The 25,504-nt window shown below is 41.3% G+C and overlaps 3 protein-coding genes across 3 annotated transcripts; 1 reads left to right on the forward strand and 2 right to left on the reverse strand.

The window, feature by feature from the left end:
- Positions 1-102: 102 nt before the first annotated feature.
- On the reverse strand, positions 103-19,433 carry LOC136248731 (flotillin-like protein FloT). The gene is made up of 12 exons (XM_066040521.1): positions 19,028-19,433; positions 18,799-18,980; positions 18,630-18,752; positions 18,514-18,576; positions 1,729-1,797; positions 1,551-1,681; positions 1,269-1,335; positions 1,091-1,217; positions 899-1,041; positions 630-781; positions 420-582; positions 103-374 (listed from the first exon to the last, which is right to left on the reverse strand). Exons 1-12 carry the CDS (start codon positions 19,377-19,379, stop codon positions 177-179), a joined length of 1,770 nt encoding a protein of 589 aa, XP_065896593.1. The 5' UTR covers positions 19,380-19,433; the 3' UTR covers positions 103-176.
- Positions 19,288-20,766, forward strand: LOC136248733 (TNF receptor-associated factor 4-like). The gene has a single exon (XM_066040523.1). The coding sequence runs from the start codon at positions 19,471-19,473 to the stop codon at positions 20,734-20,736; it is 1,266 nt and encodes a 421-aa protein (XP_065896595.1). The 5' UTR covers positions 19,288-19,470; the 3' UTR covers positions 20,737-20,766.
- LOC136248732 (citrate synthase, mitochondrial-like) lies at positions 20,719-25,492 on the reverse strand. Its single transcript, XM_066040522.1, has 11 exons — positions 25,393-25,492; positions 25,294-25,341; positions 24,932-25,042; positions 24,819-24,884; positions 24,731-24,772; positions 24,593-24,682; positions 24,354-24,542; positions 23,509-23,937; positions 23,168-23,293; positions 23,036-23,119; positions 20,719-20,978 (listed from the first exon to the last, which is right to left on the reverse strand). Exons 1-11 carry the CDS (start codon positions 25,462-25,464, stop codon positions 20,817-20,819), a joined length of 1,419 nt encoding a protein of 472 aa, XP_065896594.1. The 5' UTR covers positions 25,465-25,492; the 3' UTR covers positions 20,719-20,816.
- Between the last annotated feature and the right edge of the window lie 12 nt (positions 25,493-25,504).

Genomic DNA, 25,504 nt, shown 5'->3' on the forward strand with positions numbered 1-25,504 from the left:
GTTACTCTTCAGACATGTTAGGACAACTGTGATGATGGGTCACTTGTATGTCATCTTCACTGAATGGTCTCTGTTGTCGGTAAAACACCTCCAGATGAAATGTTTATAATTCACATACTTGCAATTCAAATAATTCAATACAAAACAGTTTACAACTGCTCAAAACTAGTGTCTCGTTATTCTATTTGTTTTGAGGATTCTTGTGGTAGCTGGTTAGTGTCCTTATCTAGTAGAGATCCAATGTATTGTGGGATATCCACACCTCCAATGTCTTTTAGTATATCTAGAGTGGGTGGGACCGAGTGAGCCACACCCCTGATAAAATCTGCAGTAGCATTCTTCCCTGAACCATTCCCGCCATCCCAAACAACAACCTGAGGCAGTTGAGTTCACAACATTAACACTACAGGACAAAATACCTTATCAAATTTGATGTTGGAAATTGCCTTGGCTGTCTGCTCGGACAAGTGATCGAGATGATCAAGCATTAATAGTTTAAAGGCTGCTTGAGGATCGCTATTACATTGAGCAAGTATTTGACCCAAGCCATCAGCCTTCGCCTTCAACCGAGAAAACTCTCCCCTGTAATCATGTGATCACTTGTAAGCCATAAAAGATGTAGTGCTTACTTGGCAATTGCATCTTGTTCAAGGAAGGTAGCTTGTGCCACACCTTCTGCTCTAATCTTGGCCTGTTCTCTTTCTGCTTCAGCATCAACGATGATTTGACGTTTCATAGCAAGAGCTGGTGCCTCTAACTCTGCTCGCTTTTCGGCTTCAATCTAAACCACATCAAATGATACTACTCAATGTAGGAAACATACTAGCTGGGCTTATGATCAGTCATAATGGATTGTACTGAATGGAATTAGAAATGTTATGATACACAAGATTACCACCTTTTCTGCCAGAGCTAGAGCTGCTTTAGCTTGTGCCAAATTCTCAGCCTCTTGAACAGCAGCTTTAGCTTGACGCTCTCTAGTCTCAGCTGCCTGGAAGAACTCAGCTCTCTTAATTTGTAACATTGAGTTAGATTCCGCCACTACACATAACAGTAGACAATTGGTCACTTCACAAGGAATACATTACACCTTGGGTTTCAGCTTGGTTCTCTCCAGATATTGCCTCAGCCCTCAAAGCAGCAACTTGCACAGTTGAATCTCTCTCTGCCTGTTTCATTCCGATGACTTGATCCTTCTCTGCTTCTGCTACTTGAATCTGTTAAGAGACAGAGAGAGGAATAAGTATATCTTGTATTGGTCATTTTACCTTCATTCCTTGTTCAGCTTTAGCTACTCCAATAGCTCCTAATTTATCTCTCTGAGAAACATCTACCCTATAATGGTCACATGTATTTAAGGTGGGTGTGGCATGTATACAGTTATATACAGTTTCAAGGGTCTTTAAAAAATTGTGAATACAAATAGTGTTCATGAGTTTGTGAAAGAACAAAAGTACTAGTAAATGAGGTGTTTCAATAGAGTGTAAGCAGCACCATTTATGAAAACAAAATTGGTAAAAATTACAACCCCTAAAAATGTATAAAGTTACCTAGCTTGGTTGATGGCTTCAGAGGCAGCCTTTTGTCCAAGTGCCTCAATGAATCCTGACTCATCCGTGATGTCTCGAATGTTGACATTAATAAGAATTAATCCAATCTTTTGTAATTCAATTCCAACTTGCTATAGTACAATAAATAATAATTGCAGTTACTAGTACACAAACTTACCCTCTCAATTTCATGCACAAACTTTTCTCTGTTACGAGTAATCTCCTGAATTTCCATCGATGCTACCACCTATGAATAGATCACTTAAGTCCTTTCAAAAACAGCCTTTAACACAAAAGTATCCTGATCTACTATTTACTGGGCAGACCAGACGTGGGGCAAATAACGCCTCAAGGAAAATTATACACATACACATGATTACAGTACATTAGTTATATGTCTAGTAATTGATTAGTAAATACGTCAATGTTTTCCGACTCAATCACTGAAGTTGTCAAGTTGTTCCACTCAACGATTGTTCGTGGGGAAAGGAGTGCTGATAGTAACTGTTTCGTGTACCTGGATGGTTAAAGTGGCTAGGATGGTGGTGTCTAGTTGAACATTGTGTGGTAAAGAAGTATGATGATTGTGATAGGCCAGACAAGTTGTGGATTCAATTATAAAAAGTTTGCAGTCTGCTAATCTTACGTCTTGATTCAAGGGTGGTCCAGTTTAAAGTACTATCAACAACCTCTGGCTAATAAAAGACTCATGATAAATCACATCTCAATTACTCCAGTTAAAATTTCACTTATGATCAATTAATCAAATTGTGTAACTTTGTAGGTCAAAGCAATTATCACAGAATTCCAACATGATGATAACAAGTTTGGTCAGTACTAAACTATTGAAATCAGATGAAAGCTTCGCTACCTTTGATGCTTATGATCAGATTTGAATTTTAACAGACACCATATATGGCAAGCTATGGTCACACACATCATGATTAGCAAGTGGTTCACAATACCCAACACTTCAGTGTGCGGGTTGATAAATCTTTTGATTGGCAAGCGATTTATAGCGATACACTCCTGAGTGTCAGTGATACACTCCTGAGTGTCAGTGATACACTCCTGAGTGTCAGTGATACACTCCTGAGTGTCAGTGATACACTCCTGAGTGTCAGTGATACACTCCTGAGTGTCAGTGATACACTCCTGAGTGTCAGTGATACACTCCTGAGTGTCAGTGATACACTCCTGAGTGTCAGTGATACACTCCTGAGTGTCAGTGATACACTCCTGAGTGTCAGTGATACACTCCTGGATGTTGTACACACACAATGATTCAGTACTAGGAGACCATTATTGATTTGTTGATGTTTAGCTGTCCAAATAATCACTTGTGTCACATGGTGGCTAGTATAGCATGACACAGTGGCCATTTTGTTAAAGTTGCTGCACTACAGTTACTATGGATGGTAGCAAGAGTTAATAATATGGAGATGACAGTATCTGACATCATATAGTCCTGTAATAGATAATTGCGTAGAAGTTAAATGGCTTCTTTTCCACATAAGGTATACATTTCTAGTATTTGTTTGCTTCCTTATCACCCGCACGAGGATGTTTGAGAATATTATCCTACTGAACCAGCAAATCATTGAAGACTGAACAAGAATATAATGAACAGTGCTCCTTCAATTACAAAACGCTCGAAGGCAGGTTTTGCTTGTTAAAATAACACATACTGTTGTGTCTGGGATCTTTGTGGTTACATATGAGTCAGTCTACCTTACACCGAAAAGAAGACATTTAACTTCTGCACAATCATCTATTACAGGCATATACAATGTTTCTCGGGTATTTGCATTTAGCAGATCAGCTTCTCCACTCTTGATGGTAGTAATGGTATTCACACTGTAAGAATTTCCTTGAAGTATAAACCACAAATGATTGATAACATAGCAAAAACTTTTGAAGCAGCACATATCACTGGCCATACTATCCGTGAAGCTCATAAGTGCTTACTATTCATGATCTCTATAACTGACTCACACACAAAAGCCATCACTGCTCACACAAATACAGCAACATGACAAGAGGGGTTGTTAGTGTATTTGATGATACAGTGGAACCTCTCTTAACGGTCACCTGAATTGGGCAGTCACCTCAACATAGCAGCCATGTGACTACGGTCCCGACCAATTCCCAATCAGTTTGTACAGAAATAGCTTGCATTAAGCGGTCACCTCTATAACACGTATAACAGCCAGCTTTAGTAGTCCCAAACAGCACTTCGCTACACAATAGGCCTCTCACAAAGCGGCCAGTTAATTACATCCATTATGGTGAGTAAGCTAGCTGCACTACTTTATACTTCTGTAATACGGAAAAGTTATAAACTCAGTATAGAAAAGCTCATGGCCACTCCATGACTTTGCCTCTTAGTGTGATTCTAATTAAAGCTCACCTTACTATCTTGATCCTGGATTTGCAATTGTGTAGTTAACAGTTCTGGGGTCGCCGGGTTTTATTTATCTTAGAGTAATAAAATTGGTATATTTTCAAAAAGATAAGGATGTTGGATTGTTAATTTGGGGAGATATTTTGAATGGTAAAAAGTTTCCCAGTTGATTGACAATATTAGTCGGGGGTTGTTTATATTTGTTATTTAGTATTGCCCATTGAGTGGTTTATTTATTTTAAATATAAATCAATGAATCCAAAATGGACAATCAAAGATTATCCAGTTACTCCGACTTCACATATTGTATTAACTTTGGGACTATCAAATTCAATAGTTTTGGGTGCAACAATATTGGGGATTGGGGTGTTTAAGGGTGATTTTTTGAGCCTTTTAATGTCGGGAGGGGCACCACTTATATTAGGTCCTGTTTTGAAACTGCTAGTTATTTGACATGAATAATTTCTTTAGGAGTTCGTTTGGCAGCAAATATTTGTGCTGGGCATTTGCTTTTGAGTATCATTTGTATTATTTGTGAATAAATTTATTAAGTATGGGCTGATATTCTCTTGAATTGGATATCCTGGTTATTAATATAAATAACATAATTTTTCTCTGAATCGGAAAATAAAGTCCATACATAAATAAATATACAACTATCAGCCCCACCCCTCCCCCCCTACTAATAAAGAAAATAACATTTTACAATTTAATTTTTTAAATTCTATAATTAATAGTAGAGGCAAGACTCGAACTTGCACCTTTAGACAATGACTCTAATGACCTACCATTAGTCGACTCTACAAACGAATGGCAAATTCTATTCTATTCAATTGAATAGAATTTGCCATTCAATGAATACAAAAATTGACACTTTGTATCCATTTTTGTATTCAGAGTGGCAAATTAAATTTTCAATTTAGTTTGCCATTATTCATGTAATTAGCCAAATCTCCAATTAATTGTTTAACTTTCAGGATTACCCAGGCACAAGGACTAACTGTATGTCCCAGTGAAAGCTACTTAACCAATAGTCCTTATTACATATTTCCTTTTGTAAATTGTTAAGAAGTGCATACACATACCTAGCTAGCTACTACACTGCTGTTAATGTAGCTTATTAGACTTAAGTTATTAACATTACTGCATGAATATTATAGGGACTAAAACTAAACGATGACAAACTGACTTAATGCATTGCTTCAGCCGCAGTATCTTCTTTACCTCTTCTCTGCCTGTATACAGCTTTATGCCAGTCGTACTTCATATAGCTTTAGTCTTCCCACCCTATCCATCCAGTGACCCTTTGCTCGTTTTTCATTAGACGTCTAATAAAACAATTACTCTATTATCTAGTACTGTCTTCCACTATGAATTAAGTCTCACCAAAATTGCCTCAACTTGTGACCACTCAAATCTCAAAATGTGATCATGTGATGCTATGCATTATATAGAAGTTGACAAAGCAATCTTTGTAAACTGGATTATATAGGTGAGCTTTCATGATATCAAAAGTACCGCAAGTTGCTCAAAAAAGAAAAAACTATGTATTTTAGATGCTGCAGTTTACCAGGCTCACTGCCCGGACAGGCCTGGTTTAGCTCTGTCCCTGCAACATGTGGCCATGATGTTGGCTTTTGGAATTGCTATTGGCTGCTTTGGTCTGGTGATGTTGTGAATCAACTTTTGCATGTTAGGCCATAAAAGAATTCAAGTGAACTGTGTGGGTCTTTCCATCTATTAGGTGAGGTGTTGTAGTGGTCTCGGCACTTGTGCAATGTTGTACAAAACCACAGTCAGTGCAATGTATTGTATATTACACTGTGGTCAATGTGATATAAGTTATAACACTTGTTGTGGTACTTGTTGTGGTCTGCAAAACTGCAAACAGTGTGTTGTAAGTTATAATGTAATATTTTCACACTTCAGATCAAAGGAGTTGCCTGGGCTACATTTCGTATGTAGCCCAGCTAGCCAGGCTACATATGAAATGTAGACCGGGCTACAACTGGGCAGCAATTATATAGAACTTGAGGCTGAAATGGATTGTGGGGATCGATTGATACTCACGTGATTACGATGTATGACTTGGATTTCGCCATGAAAACAACTCAGACAGAGAGCGTTTTGTTATCCTTGCCATCCTACGAGTTGAAAAATGTTGGGCTAAGGTGAGAACTACTGTAGTGCTATAGCTTATTCACCGATTATTTCCGCACGTTTTCGAATACAGACACACCCCCATCACGAAGCTACCAGCACTGATTAAAACATTAAACTCGTGTAACCAAAATTCTCTGTGATATTTGTAGGATATGTTCATTCATTGTAGCCGAACATAACCAGAACGTACTAGTTTGCTGACCCATAATCGAAAATTTTAGGTATACATATATAACATATCCAGTGGCTGCTCTCGTATTGGCTTGGGCAATTGATCGCCCTGTTAGGCTATCAGCCTGATAAGCGTTACATATTAGCTGTAACACAGGGCATTTGGGCTTTGCCTGATATGTATGCCTTCTGCCCTCAGGTAGTCAGGCATACATATCAGGCAAAGCCCTCATTCCCGTGTTACAACTGTTACATGTACTCACTACGGTCTGCAGCAGTGCCATATACAATTTATAGCACTGGAGGCTATTAATAGTTACATTATAACATACAGAAGTTGATCAGTGGATAACCTTAACAAGGCAGCCATATTTGATCATTATAGCAATTACTTATAACAAATACATCATTAACTACACCATAAAATAGTTTTCCTTGAATGACTTATTAATGAAATTCTTAACCAACACAATCTCACGTAGTTACCTTTACAATAAACATCGTTTACAAAACAAGTTAATGGACTGATGCAGTCATTTCGGTTTGCAGGCGACTACCATTGAACGTGTTACCAAAACTATCATTGTATAAACATTGTATAAACATTGATCAACTAATGGAATGAACAACGATAAAAGACACTAGATTGGTGATGATGGTGTGAGCTACAACGTGATGACAATCGGTGGCTTTGGTTGTTACAAACAAGAACAACACAGTATAATAAAACATCATACAGTACAGTAGTAGGTTTGGGCTTTCTTGCCACAAAATATCACCTAGAAAAGAGCCACACTTTTCCCTTCATGACAGCTTGTCAGTATTGGTTAGGCATGACCAAGCCCATAAATGTCTTCAGACCATTTCAATAAGTTTCTATACAATTTTAATTAAATTAAGTTTCTACTCTACTGACTGCCAGCCAAGCTGACAATGGATAAGGCTGCAGGCTTGGTTTCTCCAACGTTCCACATCACTTCATCCAGGGATTTTTCTAGAAAATAAATTCGGTGGGGGGGGGGGGGGGGGGGGGGGGGGAATCCGAGTTTTTCAGAAATTGAGGGGGGGCAGAACTTAAATTAGGCTAAATTTGTTTTATTGTAGCTAGCTAGCCATCGACTAAATTTTATGATTTCAAATCAATTTATCATTGGGCTGGTTGAGGCAGAGTTCAGGGGGGGGCTAAATGCCCCTTTGCTCCCCCCCCCCCCCCTAGAAAAATCCCTGACTTCATCCCAAGACGTGCCTGTTCACCAACTTCAGTACGTATATTACATGTATCCTGGACTTACCTTTGCGTTCCAGTTCTACCATAAAGTCGGGTTGTTAAGTGCATGCGCTTAAAATTTTTGGAGAAAACATTTTGTAAAAATCACACTATCTGTTAGGCACATACGCCTAATAAATAATTATGGCGAGTGTAACACGGAATCACTATGTTGTAATTGTGTAGTTAATAGTTTGTGCTGGTCACCACACCAGTGTATAAGGAAATCAGACTCCATTTCTGGGTGAAATCCTTTGTGATAAACAAGATTATCACTATCCAGATGGCTGATTTGCTGTATACATAGCGAAGGGAGACCTCAAGGGAGATGCAAGCACTTGAGGAGACATTAATTTTCAGTACTTTCAGCTTTTCTTCCCGTGTGTAACTTTGTTGTCGCATTTGGCCATGTGCGCTTATCAGCTATGGTTAATCACAAGAAATGTGTACGTACTTAACAAATAATATGTGCTTAATAGACACATGCGCTTAACAACCTGACTCTACGGCATTCACTGACAATGAAATGTGTTAATTCATGATACACTGTAGCTGTGGCTGGGTTGATTAGCTATCATGCTAAATGTCCATATATTCTTTAGCAGCTGGAATGATTGTGTGTTATAAAAGGAAACAACAAGTAGAAGTCGGACTAGAGATCAAAGAAAAAAAAAAGGGGAATAATTAAGAAGTTATGAAATCTGACCTAAGAGCCCTGCAGAAATACTTACACCCTGATCACACTACCTTCTAACCAGGATTGAGCACGGCACAGCTCGAAACAGATTGCAACGTGAATCAATTGAGCCGTGCCAGACCCGGTCCAGCACGGCACGACAAGAAGAGTATGGGTTGGCCCAGGATAGGATACAGTGTGAATGCACTGGGCCAACTAAGGCAAACAATACAACTTGCTTCTGTTCGCCACATAGCAAGTATACTCTATGCTCTAAAACAGCTCTTCAAAATGGCTATGATGTACCGTAGTTCTAGTAGACTTTGTGACAGTTAAGCTTGAACGACACGTTAACATTCCTGGTGAAAGGAGCACCCACTAGCTTGAACATGACAGCTATAACATTGTACAACTTGGTTCTACGCTTCCTCGCTACAATTCTAGTGCCTTTTATTAAGCGCCTAAATAATTGAAAGCTATTATTCGGCACTTGCACTATCGAGCTCGCATCAGATGCAGTAGCGTGAACAAGGGCCAACCCGAGTTCAATAACCCGAGTTCAATAACCCGAGTTCAATAACCCGAGTTCAATAACCCGAGTTCAATAACCCGAGTTCAATAACCCGAGTTCAATAACCCGAGTTGAAAACATCCTGGCTAACCCGGAATAGTGTGAATGGGCTGTAATGGACAAATAATCTCCTAATTCAGTCATGGGTATAGACAGAAGTATAGGCATAAATGTCCATTAGAAAATGGTACACATAATATGCTTTGATCTTTGGGAGACAATGAGGTCTTTAACATCCACTAAGAGACCTGCTAGCAGGTTCTTAAAATGGTTAGAAACCTGCTAGCAGAAAAGACCTCAAGCATTGCAAATCTCACTTTCGATCATTGATTTGCTAGGATAACAGCCTGCAGTGGGTGTAGTCACCAAAAGTCAACACGAGTTTGACCATTCCATTCTTTTTATAAGCACACCTAAAACAATTCCATCATGGGAGGTACCACTTAGTGTTGTAGCTATGTTTGTCAGGATGAATGGAGAAGTACAGCAATATCACAGGAAAATTCTGTTTAGCGCCTATCTGTTTTCTACAGTGTTATAAGCACATTTCGTCTTCAATTAAACTGTAGAAGCACTTTACCAGAGACCTAGATGGGTGAGCTTCTTTGTAGAATGGTTATTTGTGTTATTTGTAATGTGAGTGTGGTCCATACGCTAAATCAAGCCTGGTCTTTATACTGCTGTTGTGCCATAAATACAACAACTCATCGTCATCATAATCACTCAAGCCAACTGTTACATTAATTCACCTGTTCTTCACACTGCCACAGCAAGTGCAATGGTAGCAACTGGTCAGCTTCCTTATCGAGACAATTAACTTCACTAGTGTCAGTCTTCAGGAAGTAGTGATGAGGTGCTAGCTTCTCAGCTCTTTGACAAAAAGATGTTCTACCTTCCACACTCATGTTAAGTTTGCGTGACAATTTTAAAATGACATCTAATCCAATCCCACAATGACCCCACCTATGTGCCAATATAAAATGTTTTCATTTTCTAAGTCAGTTAGAGACCACGCCCTCATATCTTTGTGTTTTAATACCTCGGCTTAATTCCATAAAGATCCTTGTCCTAGGTCTCTAACCTACACTTAGTATATCTGCAGGTATAGACAACCTCTCCTGTTTTGCAACTTTTGTTGATCCCTAATCCAACTTCTACTTGTATAATTAAGTGTAACCTTACAAAAATTGTTGATCGCTACAGTTCTCATGTCACTCCTAGAATGGAACCAAAACTTCAGGAGTTCCTACAACTCTGGTCAACATCAAAACTACTCAAGTATTATGGAAAGTGCTACCACCTGAATGTTATGACACTGTCTGTAACAGCATTGATAGGTCTACTAAGTCTCAAATATCATTAACAAGCTCCAGTGATCTATTACACATGTTGGTTGTTACATTTTTTTTGTCTCAAACTTTATCACCCAGCAGAGTGAACTTTGTCTCTATACATATGCCAGAGAAGGGCAAATGCAAAGTAAGCACTATCAAAAAGATTTCGTGTTAATTGTATAACTTACATTCCTTTAATTGCAGAAAATAAAACTAGTGTTGTAGACTGTAAGGCACCCTGGAGCCATTTTCCCTTGTGGATGTTTGTCTTCTATTGTGTATAGTGAGCTCCTAATCACGTGAGTAAGTCTCCAATGGATTATATAAAACCATTGGGGTTGATTACACCATTGGATTAATTTAGCAAAGAAATGCTTTCGATTGGCACATACACTTTAGCATATCTTCCCAAAATTGGTTCTCTGTACATCACGTGAATGCGTTGGACCTCCTCCACATATATGAGCTACTATGCAATACTATGATTACCATGGCTACTGAATATAACAGGCTTGAGAAACTAGTGTTTTTTAATGCCATTAACCATGCTACAGGTGTACATGTGATGTACTTGAATCCTACATCGCTCATCACATGTGGTAGTTAATCAACATCATTACATCACTACTTTTCAAATTGAAATTACTCGGAATTGTAAATTGTTATGTATGTATTCCCTGCGAGTTCAAAACTATGAAAAACAGAAAACCACAATTCTATTGGACACAATGGAGGAGTACACACATGTTATCACTAGTCAATGGTTGTCATAGCAGCTACCAGTAAACATGGTGTCAATTACATAACCAAGTAACGAGAGAGATGGAATTTGAACAAGCAGTGAAAAGCTTTTACTTGTGGCATGTGATAAAAAATGAAGTTCTGTGTCAAATCCCTTCTTACCCTCACAACATCAACTTGTTTCAAGTAGCACCAAAGCATTTCTGTGCTCCTCTGAGTTCACCTTTTATTTATTAAGGCTTAATTTACCTTTATAGCACAAGTGCTGAAGGTATGTAACTAGTCCTACAGCCTGTTTAAAGTTGTTACAAAAAGTATGTTTGAAAGGTGGAGACAGGAGAAAAATCCTTGACTGGACCTGAGCAGCCTCGAACCTGCAGCCATCCGATTAATGCTTGAACGCCTACAGGAGTCTGCCAGACGGTCAGGATGTTTTCTCCTTGTCAATTTCATGTATATGTATCCAAGCTAGGAACTCTAGAGAGTGACTTATTATCTCAAAGTGCCCCATGTGGAACCTGGTCTAGTCTTGCACTGTCAGACTACAGATGCCCTGAGCTTTTTTCAGGATGATAATGGAACACCTGGTTAACTTTCATCATGCCATGTCATGTTGCGGGTTAGCGAATTCCTTATGGAGTTTCACTGGTTAAATGGAGTTAATCTGCGGGTATCACACTCGGGTCTCAGGCACATATGTATAAATGCCTGCTGTCATCACATGCATGAAATTTGGCACAGCTTTATTGACAACGAGGTCAGGATCAGTCTTCTGAAACTGCTTTTGTGACTATATACCGAGTATGTGTCTCGAGGCTATGATGACTCTTACATCAACCCAATAGGTGGTACTCTGTCTCGATGATGAGACCATGCAGAGACTGATTGTTGGTGCGGCGGACCATCTCTGGGACACGGCTTCCAGTGAACCATCATCTCAACAGCAACAACCATCTACCTCTACTTCGACAAACTCAGGTCCGGCGAACTCAAGCAGTAAGTGTCACTTTGTCACATTCATCGTGTCCTAGCAACACTGTAGTATCAGTGCTTGCACCTAAAGGTTCAATCAGCGGATGGGTTAATGTCGCTGGAAGCACTTTAATGGAGGCAGTCGAGGTGGCTTTCTTTCTCTTCTTATTAGTGCTCCCCTTGGTCTTTCGAGGGGAATCCCACGAAAGGAGAGAACCACAGGAACTCCACCTTGACATTCAATAATCTGCCAGCTGGGGCAAATGGATGGCGTAAGCATGGCAGCTAGGCTGTAAGCACACAGCAACCCTCCATCAATAAACATGGCATGTTGGAGCAGTTAAGAGTACCCTCATTCCCCTATACTGGCAAAGGCAGGAAGCACAGGCTCATCAGGAGAGGAGTGGTGTCACAAGAAGTCGTGCACTAGCATCAAGCACAGCCCACAGTAGCACACAGTGGGAGCAGCAAGTAATAGCATGCCTCGCTGTAGCACACAGCGACTTGGTAATCAACACCGTCACTAGCCCACAGTGATGGCAGGATAATTAATGGCAATCTACTGGATTGGTCACTCTCAATGCTAATGATTCACTGTAGCACACAGGAATGGCTGGAAACAATCAGCACTGTTCTTGACAACCAATGTAACACATAGCAACTACAATTTAAACCTAGAGGGCAGTGCACAAAACTGTAGCCAAGAGTAGCATGGCAACAGACCATGAGAGCACACCATGGCAGTATAAAAGTGGGGCAGCATGGACATGGGGCAGCATGGACATGCACCAGTTGGTCTGGTTAATATGTATGCTGTATGCCTAGCCAGAGCCAGCATACAGTGTTGGCAGACTTGTTTATTATTTATGTAATTACATACCACAGGTCACCACAACCTGGGAGGAATGCCCTCTTCAGCCCAGCTCTAGCAACAGGTCTACATGTGATGCCTACAGCTAGCACGGCAAACACTTCAGATAGTGGGAACTCAGGAACTACACTCAACCAACAGGCAAATAACAATGCTAACGTGTGAACCATCACTGGTGCAATCAAAACTGGTCAAACTTGACAGTAGCAGTTGCTCAACAGGGGGCAGTGGGCCATCTCCAAGCAACAAGCATGTATTGGTATCACTCAGCCTCCCAACGCTGGCTCAGAAGATGATTGACCGGATCAAGGCAGGGGAGTACATTGACTCTAATGAGCTCCCTCCTGCCAGAGGCTTGAGTAAATCTGTGCCACCACACCCTTGAGGGCCAAGTAGTGATGATCCAGGCAGATTACCTAGCAGCTTCACGCAAGTTGATTCCCAACTTTGAGACATGGGCTCAATGTTTTGCTTTGTATGCTGCAATTAGGATAACTGAGCAGCCATCTCTGGCAGAAGACCTGACGGCCTACTTTTTCTCTGGCCAAGAAATACCCCTGGCCATCATGGATATTATACGACCAGTCTTTCCGAGAGGAATCAGCGTGGATGCCAGACCAGCTATGGGGAAAAGAGGATGCAAGCCTCTATGCCAGGTACTTTAATGGCAGCCCAACCGGGTCATCAGAGGAATGCTGTTGGAACTGTCAGACAATGGAACACCCCTCAGCAACGTGCCCCTACAAGCCACAATTCAAGAAAGCCAAACAAGAGGAATCCAAGGCAGAGCCCTGCAAGAAATATAACTTCAACAAAGGGCAGGTGCAGTTTTGGAGCTAGTTGTCATTATCCCCACAAATGTTCAGCTTGTGGAGGGGCACATTCTCTCACCTGTTGCTACCGGTTACGACAAGGAGCTAATAGGAAAGAACGAAACAATAAGTAACAAGGCGTGATGCAAACTGGCAAACCACTGAAACAAAAGACATGATAATGGCTAATTTGGACTTACGTGATTGCTATGCTATAGTGGCATTGATTTTGTGTCAACTGAATACATTCATAATATGAATATAATTAATTGGGGATGTACACATTAGCTACTGCGACATGGTACAGATAGTCATTGTGCCACCTGATCATTCTGCAGGTGGCAAGTCATACAAGTACACAGCCAAACTCGCTCGACTGGATAAATGTGTAGAAGTACCGGAGCATTCCAGTCACTTATGTACAGTGACGACGCCAGTGAACTTGCACTTCTGGGAGGAACACTTCAACACCCACGAAGACAGTCAGTTCTCACACCTAATTGTTAAAGGTTTGAAATCAGGTTTTAGAATTGGGTTCGAGAGAAATACAATATCCCTACAAAGGGCAAAATCAAACATGGCATCAGCTGAAACCCATCCAGAAGTAGTAGCAGCATACCTGGACCAAGAACTAAAAGCTGGCAGGATAGCACTAGTTGGGACGGAAGAAGTTGCTCAGCATCTAAACATTCACGTGAGCTCTTTTGGGGTTATACCTAAAAAAGGGAAGTCAAACAGATGGAGGCTAATTCTGGATCTGTCGTCACCAGCAGGGTGAAGCGTAAATGACGGAATATCAAAAGAAGGGTGCAGTGAGTACAAGCAGCAGAGGTTCTCAACTTGGGCAAGGGAGCCCAGATGGGAAAAATGGATACACAGCAGGCCTATTGCAACATCCCGGTGGCCCCAGAAGACAGACCCCTCTTAGGCATGCTGTGGCAGGGAAAGGTCTACATAGATACACCTTTCGGGCTTCATTCAGCACCGTTGATTTTCTTGGCAGTAGCCGACGCATTAGAATGGATGATGATACAGCAGGGAACATCATGGGTTGTACACTATTTAGATGACTTCTTCACCTTGGGCCCCAGGGATCCACCAGTCTGCGGAAACAAAATGGAAATTATGGCAGCAGTGTGTAGCAAAGTGGGCTTACCAGTCGTGCCTTCAAGGACCGTTGGCTCAGCAACAACTATAACATTTCTGGGGATGGGATTGGATTCTGCTAAGGGAGTGATAAGGCAGTGATAAGGCTTCCTGAAGAAAAACTACACTCACTCAAAGAATTGCTGCAAAGGTGGCGTACTAATATGGCATGTAGGAAGCGCGAGCTGCTGTCCTTACTAGGCCTGCTCAACCATGCCTGCAAGGCAGTACGTGCAGGAAGGTCCTTCCTCAGAAGGCTGATAGACGAGTCCACTAAGGCGAAGCGGTTGGAACACTTTATTAAGCTTAACGAGGAGGCCCGGTCCGATTTAGAATGGTGGCATTGCTTTGTGGAGGATTGGAACAGGGTCTCCATGCTTTCGTCACTAAATAAGCAGCGACCAGTGGCAGTCATTACCGCAGATGCCTCCGGTACTTGGGGGTGCGGCACAGTGTGCGACAAGGAATGGTTCCAGTTATGCTGGAATGGAAGATTGGCACAGTCGCACATCACAGTAAAAGAACTTACACCGGTAATGGTGGCAGTTGCAATATGGGGGCAAAAATGGATCGGTTAATCCATTCTGGTCCGATCAGACAATATGGTAACTGTAGTAATTATAAATAGCGGCACCAGCTACAATAGTGATGCGATGCACCTCGTACAGTGCTTAACTTTTATAGCAGCAAAATTTCAACTAACGATATCTGCGGTGCACATTGCGGGACAGTTGAATACTTTAGCTGATGCAATCTCAAGAAATAACTTACAATTATTTTTCTCCTTGTGTCCACAGGCGCACCTCCGCCAGATGCCGATCCCAACAACCTTAGTGGACCTGTTACTAAGTGCATGCCTGGACTAGACCTCCACGCAGTGGACCAAGCTGTGGAACAGTACTTTTCCGCTCGGCTAGCCAAGGACATATCAAGCTGGACAGAAACACTACCTAACTTTTTGCACTATCTCCTCCTTCCCAACATCGGAGCAGAGGAAACACTTTGTCATTTTACTGTCTTGCTAGCAAGCAAAGGGATGGATAGCCTACAGCACAATAAGAATGTATATATCTTCAGTGCTTCAGCAGCAAATTTCAAAGGGACTTCCTGAGCCTAGAGTGGATGGCATGGCAAAGTTATCCCAGGTGCTAAAAGGAATCCGTTCGTCATCAGCAGGACTGTTGAAATTCATACAACTTCCAATAACTCCAAAAATATGTCCTGAATCAAAGACAATCGGGAATCAAACGGACTAAACGACGACAAGATAACAGTTTGGGCGGCTATGATGCTCTGCTTCTTTGGCTTTTTCCGCTCAGGAGAAATATGCACACCATTAAGGCAATACAAGGCATTTGACGTTTGCAGATATCACAGTGGTTGCCGATGATAACAGGAGCCTGCAGCAACTAAGAATACACCTGAAAAAGTCCAAGACTGATCCACTGGGAGTAGGGGCAATCGTGTGCATCAGCAAGACAGGGGAAAAGCTGTCCTGTAGCGGCCACACTCTCCTGGATGGTGAAGAGAGGGAATGCCAGTGGACCACTTTTCCATTATGCGGACAGATCGCCACTCACTCAGCAGCTATTCGTGGTAGAACTACAAGAGACACTCCACAGCATTGGAGAGGATCCACAGAAATACGGAGGCCATAGCTTCAGGATAGGGGCTGCAACAATAGCGGCGGAGTAAGGGATCAATGACTCTACAATTAAACTATTAGGCCGCTGGCAAAGTTTAGCTTACCAAAGATACATCAAGATCTCTTCAACTAGTCTCGCAAGCTACTCTCAGAAGCTACTCTCAGACACTGATTAAGCCAATAAGTACTTCCAGCAGTGGTCATCAGTAAGCAGACTCAAGGTAGGCAGGACTTGTAGCAACTATGCGAAATTCATTATGTACAAACTAGCATAATTATACTCCATACAGATAATTAAAAAATAAAATTGTATGTTCAGTGTCTCTGGATTTAGTAACGACAGATCATTTGGGGAGGAACTCTTTGGGTGATATCAGGTACTCACCCCATGATCCGGAGAGAATCAAGATCTGAGTACATAGCTAGATAGAGAACCTGTCAAGCAATTTATTGGAACATATCCAACATCAGCTCACGTGATATGTAGCTAAGCTTGATGGGCGCCGCGACATCCAAGGAAAATTCCTCCTTCTGCCAAACTCGTCTTCGTCAGGTTCAGTGATACAAAAGATTAATCTCTGTTGACAGTAATCCACACTCCACAATATGACATTGTGTGATGAAAGTTAACCAGGTGTTTCATTGTCACCCTGAAAAAGTTCAGGGTGTCAGAACAACTTTGCTATTCAAACTATACCAAACCCTCTCGCAGCTAGATGCTTATAATTACAAGTTTAAGGAAATATCAGGAATTTTAAGTTTGATTAGGGATCATAGAAAAAAAAAAGTAGGGAAACAAGGGAGGTTGCCTACACCTGCAGATATACTAGTGAACATTTAATCCCTAATTCAGTCTACAGCTACCCCAAGACCAATAGGGATTAAATGTTCACTAGTATATCTGCAGGTGTAGGCGACCTCACTTGTTTCCCTACTTTTTTTTTTCTATAATCCCTAATCGAACTTAAAATTCCTAATATTTCCTTAAACTTGTTTGTTTACTATTTTGTAACATTACTATGACTGGTGAACCCACGCATACTGCATCAAAAGAAAGGATGGCACCAGAATTAATGTTTTGTCTGAACGTGCGCCCCAGCTGTCAAATACTGCTTCAAAAGTGCAGTGGCCATTACTCTTCACTTTCAGCTATGTTCAGCCTGTTACACAGCGTCACAAACGAAGAACAGTGTTAAAATCGTCCCTGCAATTAATCCAGTCACCATGGAAAATACGGACGATTCCCGTTTACAAATGTACTGTGTAGGGAAGCCATGCATCGCGCTACCATGAATCGACACCTTGGGCTGTCAGCAAATAGAAATGGGACACAAAGGAGGACAAAGGTAAGTCATCCATGATGCGTGCATTGTACATACTGCGGTACGCCAAAAGGCACATCTTGGGACGAAGCGACGTCGAACAGGCAGGCAGGCAGGCAGTAGAAAATTCCACTGAATAAACTTTTTAAAAATTCGAAGCAATTTATTGGAAGGCACTTTTGGGCTTGGTTGTACCTAACCAATACTGCCAAGGTGCCAGGATGGAGTTGTGAAGCTGGTTTTTGGGTGAATTTTTTGGCTAGAAAAACCCAAATCTCCATGATCCCTAATGTACAGTAGTAACAGTACTACCGTACTGTATGATCAATCGTTAAGTGCTGTGCAAAGAGTGGGGTCTGACCACACGAGACTACAGCTAGATCATTGAGGACACGGTTGCCATGATCGGTTTCTCTAGCAAACCAATCAATCAAATGTTTTAAATAATTTTGTGGTCTCGGTGTAATTAGGGAGCCTTGATGAAAAAATAACACCTCCATATGATTTCCTTACATGACAACTAGTAAGGTTGAATATGAAAGGCAAAGTGCAGGTACTTGCAGGAATACCCATTACTGTGGCATAAAATGATGGCTGTGTGATGTGCCATTTAGTATCTAGCCTTTCAGGAAAACAGGCTGGCAGGCAGACCAACAACTGATTTTTTAATAAAAATAAAAATTCATGCCACTGACACCAGATTTAGTAGAGCACATGATGGATACCACTTTTCTGTAAAAAAAAAAAAAATTAACAGAAGTGCCCTGCATGGGGGATCTCTACTATGCTACTGTATCATATATATCATGTTGTATGGATGTGTCTCTTAATAAGTTATGACCCTCAAATCCACACAATATAGACCTACTTGTCTCAACTGTCCCAAGATGATTTCCTCAGCTCCGTGCTTGATGTCACTTGCCTCTTGTGTCTGTAAAATAACTATATAATCTCATAACTTTCTTGTTACTGATAGCAACACACCAGTAATCGTATGGCTGCATTCTGCATCACATCAATATCAGTTCCTATGGCAACAGTAAAGACACTGGGTACATTGACTCTAATGTTTTCCAATGAGAGAGCTCCTTTTAAACCAATGTCCAGCTATAAGATGGATAGCAGATGACATATTTGTAATGTACTCACATACCTGCATTGGCTCCAGACTGAGGTAGCGATAATCCTGTAGTATTGGTAACACTAGGGTGCCACCTCCGTGAAGTGTTTTAGATATGGGACCAGCCTGTAAACCAAGACCACGTCCATATACCACAAGCACCTTATTACTGGGACACCGTCGATATCGAGTCAACACCAATGCCAATAAGAGCCCTATAAGAAGTGTACATCACTTTAGCATCACATGACTAGCACCACACCCCCTATTCCAAGGCTAAACACTGCAGCACTTCTCTTAGGGGAGATCTGTCCTTGTTGTGACATCCACATTTCACTATCCCTCTTGAGGTTCATGTCGTCACTTCCTCCAACGCGGAACTCATCCTTGTTCTGTTGTGCATTCAGACCAAGCAATGGAGGCGTTATGTGTAGCTTATCACGTAACGTATAGTAACTGTAGCCTCCTCCCCCAGCCAGCACCGCCACCAGCAACCATGATGACTTCCGCTGCAGTACGCGTGCGCTGTTTCCCACTTTCGAGTGGAAGCTTCGACGCCAGAGGGGTCCGTATGGTGCCACCCTACCCCTTAAACCATTGGCTATGAAGAACATTGTGCTCCCACCTTGAGACCACGTGCGGGATCTGGTGATACAATTAACACATGGTGAGCTGTGCACAAGACAAGGCACTCTGCGGGATGTCATGTCAGCGATGGAGACCATGGGTGGATACGAGTACAGTTTCGTCGAGTTATTACCGGACGAGCTGGTGTGCAAGATTTGTCAGTATCCAGTGCGTGATCCGCTGTTGAGTGAATGTTGCGGCCAAAACTTTTGCAAGAGTTGTCTGGACATCTACGCGGATTCCAATGCAACATTTTGCCCATTCTGTAGAAGGAACAACTTTAATGCTTTTCATGACAAGCGTACAGAGCGAGTTGTATTGTCATATCACGTGAGCTGCAGTGGAGAAGGCTGTAAGTGGAGAGGCGAGCTACGGCGCGCCGAAGAACATGAAGAATATTGTGATCACGTGGACATCAAATGTACCAATGGGTGTAAGGAGTCAGTGAAGCGGAGACATATGCAAGATCACTGCAACAAATCTTGCAGATTGAGACAAGTGGTTTGTCAGTTCTGTTCAACAAGGGGCACAGCAGAGTTCATCACTAGTGAACACTTTGATACTTGTATTAATGTTCCCATTGAATGTCCCAACCATTGTGGGGTCGATAAGATGCCACGAGATGATCTGTGTAGCCATCTTGAACTGTGTCCTCTGGAGAGAGTGTTGTGTGACTATTCTGGCTGTAGAACCAAGTTATTGCGCAAGCAGAAAGAACACCATAATTGTATCAATGCTGCTCATCATTTAGAGTTGGTGTCCCAGAAATTAGAGCAGACACAAGCAGAGGTGAAGGAGCTGAAGACAAGTTGTGCTAACCTCACAGAATTAGTTAAGGTACTCATCTCATCACATCCCTCCTTGCCATGGTCGGTCAGATTGCTAGCTGAGTGTCAATTAAGTATGCATGGCCAGTGTCCATTTGTTGTCAAGGTTACGGACATCGGGCTTGTGAAGTACCAACATCTGACAGTGTACAGCAATGAATTCCACTCTGGTCACCATGGATACCAGTTGCGACTATCACTAAATTTGTCTCACCATGGTAACACCAGACATCCCCAACTATTGTTAGGATGGCAACTACTACCTGGTGACCATAACAACCATCTAGCCTGGCCAGTAAATGCCCTGATAAGACTGGAAGTATTAAACCAGTTGAATGACTCGCACCATGTTTACTGTACCAGTAAGGTCAGTCATCTTCAACAAGTCACAGTGTCGTCTCCGAAGATACACAATATACAACTTGTCAACAGTAGAACTACAATGAACTATTCTTATGTCAGTGATAATGTGATGTATGTCCGAGTAGTGGAGACCACATTTGAACCAATTCATTAATTTAACATTTTTTAATACATTATAACTTGTGATTGCCTACTGCTACTATAATGAACAACAATCTATCATAAAATGTTCTGTTATGCTTTAACGAGCTTCTTCAAGCCTTCTGTGCTCATTGACTTGGGTCGTTCAAGGGGTAGTCCAAGAGCTCGGTCCCACACTAGTGAGCTGAGTACCCCCAGAGCACGTGACACTCCAAACAGCACAGTGTAGTAACTCATCTCTGTCATACCATAATACTACAGGGTTAAACATGTAATGTGATTAGGGTGTGTTGTATTGGTTTAGTACATCACTAGAAGGTCAACATGACCAGGCTGTAGAGTATGATCTGATCCAGTTATTGCACTAAACTATTCCACTCAGCAGCAATGTTATGATATATTAACACTACAGGTACCCAGCCACAATAACTTTCACACATTTGGCTACCATCTGACAATACTCACTGTAAAGTGCTATTAATAGTGTGTGTGTGAGCACTGACGAACTCCATAAATGGCAGTGTTTTCCGACATACCATTGCAAGCAAGAAACTAAGATGAAATACATATCAAGCCCTGTTGTGCCTACTTTTTTAGTAAGACTATTTATATATTTTCAGTACCTGTGCAATATCATTACATGTCCCCCTTGTTTCAAATAATCTTACACACTGGTCTGCCATGATGTATGAACACTTGGCATACTTCAAATTTAAACAATGGTACTTATTACAGGCTATTAAACAACTGGAAGCCCAGGTCTGAACTACAGGTAGAAAGTGGCTACATGTGTTTCCTTTCAAATTTAACACACAACTAAAAATAATTTACAATCTCCTAATAAGCAGTACACAATTGTGGGGGTGACAATGATGATGAGGTGGTAAATGGATCATTAAGTAAAATTCATTTCCATGCTCCATTATTCATCTACAAAATTGTGTTGATAATGTCTTTGATCTGGGTACATTCAATCATGTGATGAAAGTCATTACTAAACCAAAACTTGAGTACAAAATATCAACCACCATGTCACTGGATGCTGATGATACAATATACAGAAGGCTGAAACAAATAATTCTAATCGTGTTTGATAAGTTTAAGCTGAGAAACATTTCAAGATATTTAAACCAATATACGTACAGTGAAAATTGTACAGTCTATACTCAAGACTGAATTAAGAATAAATGTTCACTAGTATATCTGCAGGTGTAGGCGACCACCTTGTTTCCCTACTTTTTATTCCATGATCCCTAATCGAACTTAACATTCCTAATTTTCCTTATAATAGTTTGCTTGTTTTTTGTAACATTATTATGACTGGCAAACTCACACATAAAGAAAGCATGGTGTCTGCCAGAGTTAATGTTTTCATCTGAACGTGCACCCCAGCTATCAATTATTGACTCATTATGCGATACTTTCAGCTATGTTCAGCCTGCTACACAGCACTACAAATGAAGAACAGTAGGAGAAGTGCCTCTGCAATCAATCCTACCACCACAAAAAATACAGACAATTCATGCGCCAATAAAAAATAAATAAAAATCCAGTCACCACGGAAAATACAAATGATTCCCGTTTACAAATGGGCAGCCACCCATCACACTACCATGAATCTGTCAGCAAAAAGAAATGGGACACAAAGGAAGACCAAGCTAAGTCCATGATGCGTGCATTTTACATACTGCAGTATACCAAAAGGCACATCTACAGATGAAGCAACATCAAACAGTGAAATAATAAAGCCTGTAGCCTTAGCCATTATTGAGTGAAGGCATCAGGCAGGCAAGCAGTTAGTCGGTCAGTAGAAAATTCCATTAAAAAAATTTTTTTTAAGTTTAAATTTTGTAGCTACCTGTTAAAGCATTTACAGTTGTATACTGAAGGCACTTTTGGGCTTGACCAATACTGCCAAGGCACCAGGATGGTATTGTGAAGCTGGTTTTTGGGTGATATTTTTGGCCAGAAAAACCCAGTACTACTGTACTGTATGATTATGATGCACAAACATTAGCTACAAGTACACAGAACAATTGAGAAAGTGTTTCTTTGCACTTAAGTGTACTGAACAATTGAGAAAGTGTTTCTTTGCACTTAAGTGTACTACTCATCCCATGTCAATCCATAATAAGGACAACATCACTTTGTTAGCAATACACACACAGCCTGGTCATGTGGGACTGACACGCCCTCATATTTGCAGAAGTGACATCACTACACATCAGAGTATTAGTAGTGTGATTATGTCATTAAATCATCGGGCAACTCAAGCTCCCCAGGGGAGGGGGTACACGATGACACATACATACCCGTAGAAGCACACCACTGTGGGCATCCACGTTGGGCCACGGGTTAGCAGCCTTGCCATGTTCCAACAGTATGTCAGGTACAATCTGTTACAAGAAATAAAGCACATTTTACAGACACCATCTTATTCTTACCTTGTACAACTCTGCTACTAATTTGAACATTGGGTCATTGGGAAGATGTTTGAAGGCAAATTCTTGTTGGCATGTGTAACGAGGATCAGTTTTCCGCAGTACAGCATGACCATAACCAGGCACAACCTGTAATGGATTAGTGTGGGCAAGGTGTGTAGTAACTGAATTATAAAATATTCTCATTTTTGATTAACAGGTTACACCAAGAATATAATAATGATATACTCCTATAAGTGTAGTTGTATGTACAGGTATGGATTAAATTATTGAGTTCATATGATATTGCAACATCAAATAATATGATCGCAAATTTCTGTTAATATGCTAACAGATACACTCACTCTTCCACTATTCAGTGTGTTCCACACGTACTCCTTCAACTGTTCATTGGTGTAATTCTCTCCTAACACTTCCATGCTCTGTTCTAGCCACACCAAGACCTCCTGGTTAGCTAGTCCGTGAAGTGGTCCAGCTAAACCACACATGGACGCAGCAAACGACAAGTAAGGATCTGACAAGGCACTGCCAACCAAGTGACAAGCATGAGCACTGACATTGCCACCCTCATGGTCGCTGTGGATGGTGAGGTAAAGTCGCATCAGCTCAGTGAACTGAGGGTTGTCATAGCCAAGCATGGTGGCAAAGTTGGCGGACCAATCCTTGTCAGCTGATAGTGTGCCAATTTTACCATCACGGTAAAGATTGCAGTATATGGCTGCAGCCAATGGCGGTAGCTTAGCTATTAGATCCATTGTATCCTCAAAAGTATGCTGTAGAGAGGAGACAAAATACCTTATTAACTGTCTTGTACTTTGATGATAGATAAATTATTACCAGACCTTTAGTACTTATCTACACACACACACGCACCACCTCCATATAAAGTAAAAACAGCAGATAGCGGCCACAGTAGCCAGTGCTGCTAAATGACAAGCACTCACATTTCTCATCAGTACATTTGTTAATCCTAAAAAGTGTTGATGTTTTAAAATGTTAAAATTCTATTCTACTCTGGGACCGACCAATAGTCAATAGTGTCCTGATTATCAAGGTGTCCTGATTATCAAGGTATCCTGATTATCAAGGTATCCTGATTATCAAGCTGTCCTGATTATCAAGGTGTCCTGATTATCAAGCTGTCCTGATTTCCCAGGTCAATGTCCAAAAGTAACTATCAATCACTCACTTCCCAGTAGTCAGTTTTGGGTGCTCCCTCAGAATAAGCTTTGGCAAATTTGCTTTCACTCTGCATGGCAGCGATGGCTGAAGCAAACTGGCTCATTGGGTGAAGAGTGGACGGGAAATTGTTCAACAGTTGTACTACATGTTGAGGTAGTGCTGCACGGGACGCCCACTCCTTGGATACCTCTGCTACCTGTTACCATGACAACATACAAATCCCATCAGCACTGTTACAAATCTTACTTGTTCGTCAGTTGGGATATCTCCAGTTATCAACAACCAGAATAGTCCCTCAGGCAAAGGCTCATTTCCACCTGGTGCTTTAGGCAGTAGCTACACACATTACTAACATCAATAAACTTGTAACATCATCCACATTACCTTCTGACACTCCGGGATGCTATAACCTCTAAATCTTATACCCTGCAAATGCAATATAATAGATGCCACTTAGCAGCAATCACATCACCTCTTCTGGGTCTAATACTGATGTCTCTGTAACCAGGCCCTTGATACCTCGCATTCCTCCGTACATCTATTTGCCAGATATAGACACTTGTTGTTACACATTGTATTACATACCATATTGACAGTGACCTCGCCGACTTTTGTGTCACCATGAGCAGCTCTGAATTCCTTGACTTCTTTCTGTTTCTTGACCATTTTGTTCTGTAGTACATCCTTTAGCGATGACTGCAAAACATTGTACCTATCAATATTAAGCCCCACAACTCCCTCCCCGCTCGACCTTTAAAAAATCTGACCATCCAAAACTTTTAGTGCCTACTCGAATTTATAGGCTATGCACCTCCTGCAAGAATTACTTGTTCCCCAAAGTACACCGGGTAGGGATTTGACATTCGTCGTGTCCCCACAGGACGGGAATTTGGTTTTTGAAAGCCCGGGAGGGGAATGATCTGACACAAACGTTTACAATAGCATACCGCATAACCTCTGTGTATCGCAGGTACATAGCTACGCCTAGAAACAACCTAAGAATGATATGTAATAGTTACAAGTAGTTCGATAGAGTCTTTACTTACCCTTCCAAGCAGCAATGAGACGGCCATGGTCGCACGTGATGTCGCAAGGTCATGCAGGGACGATTGTGGCATCGAGTTAAAGACAACCACTTCTTAAAATTTGGTCTTCCCT

The sequence above is a fragment of the Dysidea avara genome, chromosome 3 (assembly GCF_963678975.1).
Source record: "Dysidea avara chromosome 3, odDysAvar1.4, whole genome shotgun sequence".
Taxonomy (NCBI): Eukaryota; Metazoa; Porifera; class Demospongiae; order Dictyoceratida; family Dysideidae; genus Dysidea; species Dysidea avara.